The following is a 2,500-nucleotide window of genomic DNA, read 5'->3' as shown; positions in this document are numbered from 1 at the left end:
TGCAACTAAAATTTGCAAAATTGCAACTAAATTTTCGTATCTTATCGCAAAGTGCGACTGGATCTTTTCGTTAATTTCGAGCCCTGCTCATAGGGCCAATGAAACTATTATTATAATAACCATTTAGTGTTAAAATGATAGCACTCTTAATGAAATGTGAACACTGGATTACTGTATTATAATTAATGACCTTTTGAACTCTTGCCTAATTTAGGCTTGGCAGAACTGTTTTGAAGACTTCAGCATTTGAAGGATCACACATCATTTTTTAAATAATTTACAAGAGTGCATGACGAATAACCAGACTGCGTTCAAACAAGTTTGGTTACTTACTGACGTTACATAATTGCGTAATTATGTCTATCATGCTCTTTTTGTGCTGTGTTTACTTTCCATTAAAACATGTTATGTTTCACTTTGTTGCGGTTTTGACTAGTTCTTATCACCTCTCTCATTACGATCTGTTACTGAAACTCCTCAACAATTAGTCCCCAAAGTATAAAGATTATCTAGCTGGATACAGTGCTCTACTAATAGGGGAAATGTAGGGGGAAAAGGACTAAGCCAGGCCCACTTCCCACTCAAACAAGACTTTTGTCCCCATCCTTGTGTGGGACATTTCTATGACCAGGGCTATTGTCTGATGGATTTCCTAAGAATTCTGACTTCTACTAGCTCTAAAAATAATTATTATTGTTACTAGATAATTCCATCTGCCAGTGAGTCTGTTTCTGTCTAGAACAATACCCTTTGTTTTTATCAAATGGGTTGATAATTTAGTTGGAATGTCCTACGCCCTTCGTCAGAGCACAACATCAGCTCAAAAAATCTTTTATACAGTGGTTAATTTACCTTTATCAACTTATTATAGACGGAAGTGATCCTCACACTTAATTGGACAATTTAAGGAATAATTATTGTCTTACAGAGACATGAAAAATTCAGACAGCTTCAACGGGATTCAAACCCATGAGCTCTGCGAGGCCGATGCAATGCTCAGCTACCAACTCAGCCACACAGTTGGGAGCAGAACAATTTAATAACCATTGACTTTCCATTGTTCTGACACCCTACCATTGAACACAACACCACAGTTTCCTTAGAGACCTACTCCTTCATTCATTGCCTGTCTGTCTATCCAGCTATAAGTGCCAAATCACTAAATTACATGGATTTAAATGTAATTACACATGTATACAGTCTGTACATCTTAACAGCTCACCTTAGTTTTTCAGATTCTTGCTTGGAATCTTTTATCCGTGCATCAAGCTGTTGAAGGAAACCTAGGGTGGTTTGAAAATTCCGACTCTTTTTTAAACTGTTGTCTGTTTCTTTGGATTCATCTTTTATTCCATCAAAAACAGAAGAACTCCACTCTGCTCCTTTTCTTGTTACAATATTGCTAAAAGTTCTGTCCACATAAATACCACTGTCATCTGCGTTCGATTCATCATCAGAAACGTCAAATGTGGATAAGTAGTGTTCAGAATCTTTCTTAACAGGAACTTTTAATATCTTTAGTAAATGTATGTTGTCATTCGTCCATATCTTGTTTGTTCTTCTTAGCTGTTCCACCTGGAAAAACCAAGCACACAACACCATGAAATTATGCATCAGTGCAGAGATGACCCCCCCCCCCCCAAATCCCCCTCACATACACAATCAAACAACCCACTCCTCCTCCCCACTACAAAATTAACCTACCCACCCATCTCCTACAGCCCAGCATCTTCTTCAAAACACAAGAAAATCGACTGCCACCATGTATCTTGAATGGGAAATATACAGGAAAACAGGGAAATTATTCCCCGCAAAAAAAAGAAAAGTTAATAGTCACTGTTTTCTCTTGGGACGTCTTCATGTCCCAGGAGAAATTTCAAACAATGACTATACAAAGTTTTGGGGGATAAAATAGGCACATTATGGGACTTGTGCAAGTAGAGAATGTCACAACTTTTTATTGGTTTAACGGAGATTCAAAAAGATAAAGAAAGTCATTTTGCCAATGTGTTTGAAACTCAGAGATGGAGAAATGCATTAAGAAATGATGACATGAGTTTGAAAAACATCAAACTCCTTTTAACTTGGGGGTGCAGTTTGAGCATACAATGTAGCAGAGTCTTTAAAAGGTTTGAAGTCGTTTTTATCTGGGAGATTTGATGCCCCATTTGGGAGACAAGGATATTTGTTCTGTCAGTGCTGTCAAAGGTGTCAAATTCAACTTAGGAATCACGTGTCCCCTCGGTATTACCAATCAAACGAACCAATCACATTGATTTGCATGTTTGTAAAAATATCAACCAATCCAAACCAGAGAGTCAGACCCTGACCCTGGCGTCTGCATGAAAGTGACATTTAAGTCCAAGGTAACCAGAGGTTTTTCTCTTCTCACTGCTTCGCGACTTGTCTTTGCAACTTGTCTTCGCCACTTTGCGGCTCACTCGCAGCTCAAGAAAAACCTCTGGGACCAGGGTAAAAATATTTAGGTTCTTTGTGGGAA

General features: G+C 38.2%; 1 protein-coding gene across 1 annotated transcript in view; it reads right to left on the bottom strand.

Annotated features, from left to right (window-relative positions):
• Positions 1 to 2,500, bottom strand: part of LOC138041910 (lysM and putative peptidoglycan-binding domain-containing protein 2-like) — a 6,092-nt gene that overhangs the window by 2,773 nt on the left and 819 nt on the right. The window contains exon 2 of the mRNA XM_068887599.1: positions 1,223 to 1,575. Within this exon, the coding sequence (XP_068743700.1) occupies positions 1,223 to 1,575 (353 nt within the window). The remainder of the gene's footprint in view (positions 1 to 1,222; positions 1,576 to 2,500) is intronic.

The sequence above is a fragment of the Montipora capricornis genome, chromosome 3, assembly GCF_036669925.1.
Source record: "Montipora capricornis isolate CH-2021 chromosome 3, ASM3666992v2, whole genome shotgun sequence".
Classification (NCBI taxonomy): Eukaryota; Metazoa; Cnidaria; class Anthozoa; order Scleractinia; family Acroporidae; genus Montipora; species Montipora capricornis.
The sequence above is the reverse complement of the archived record's forward strand: the minus strand, read 5'-3'. Positions and strand labels throughout refer to the sequence as shown.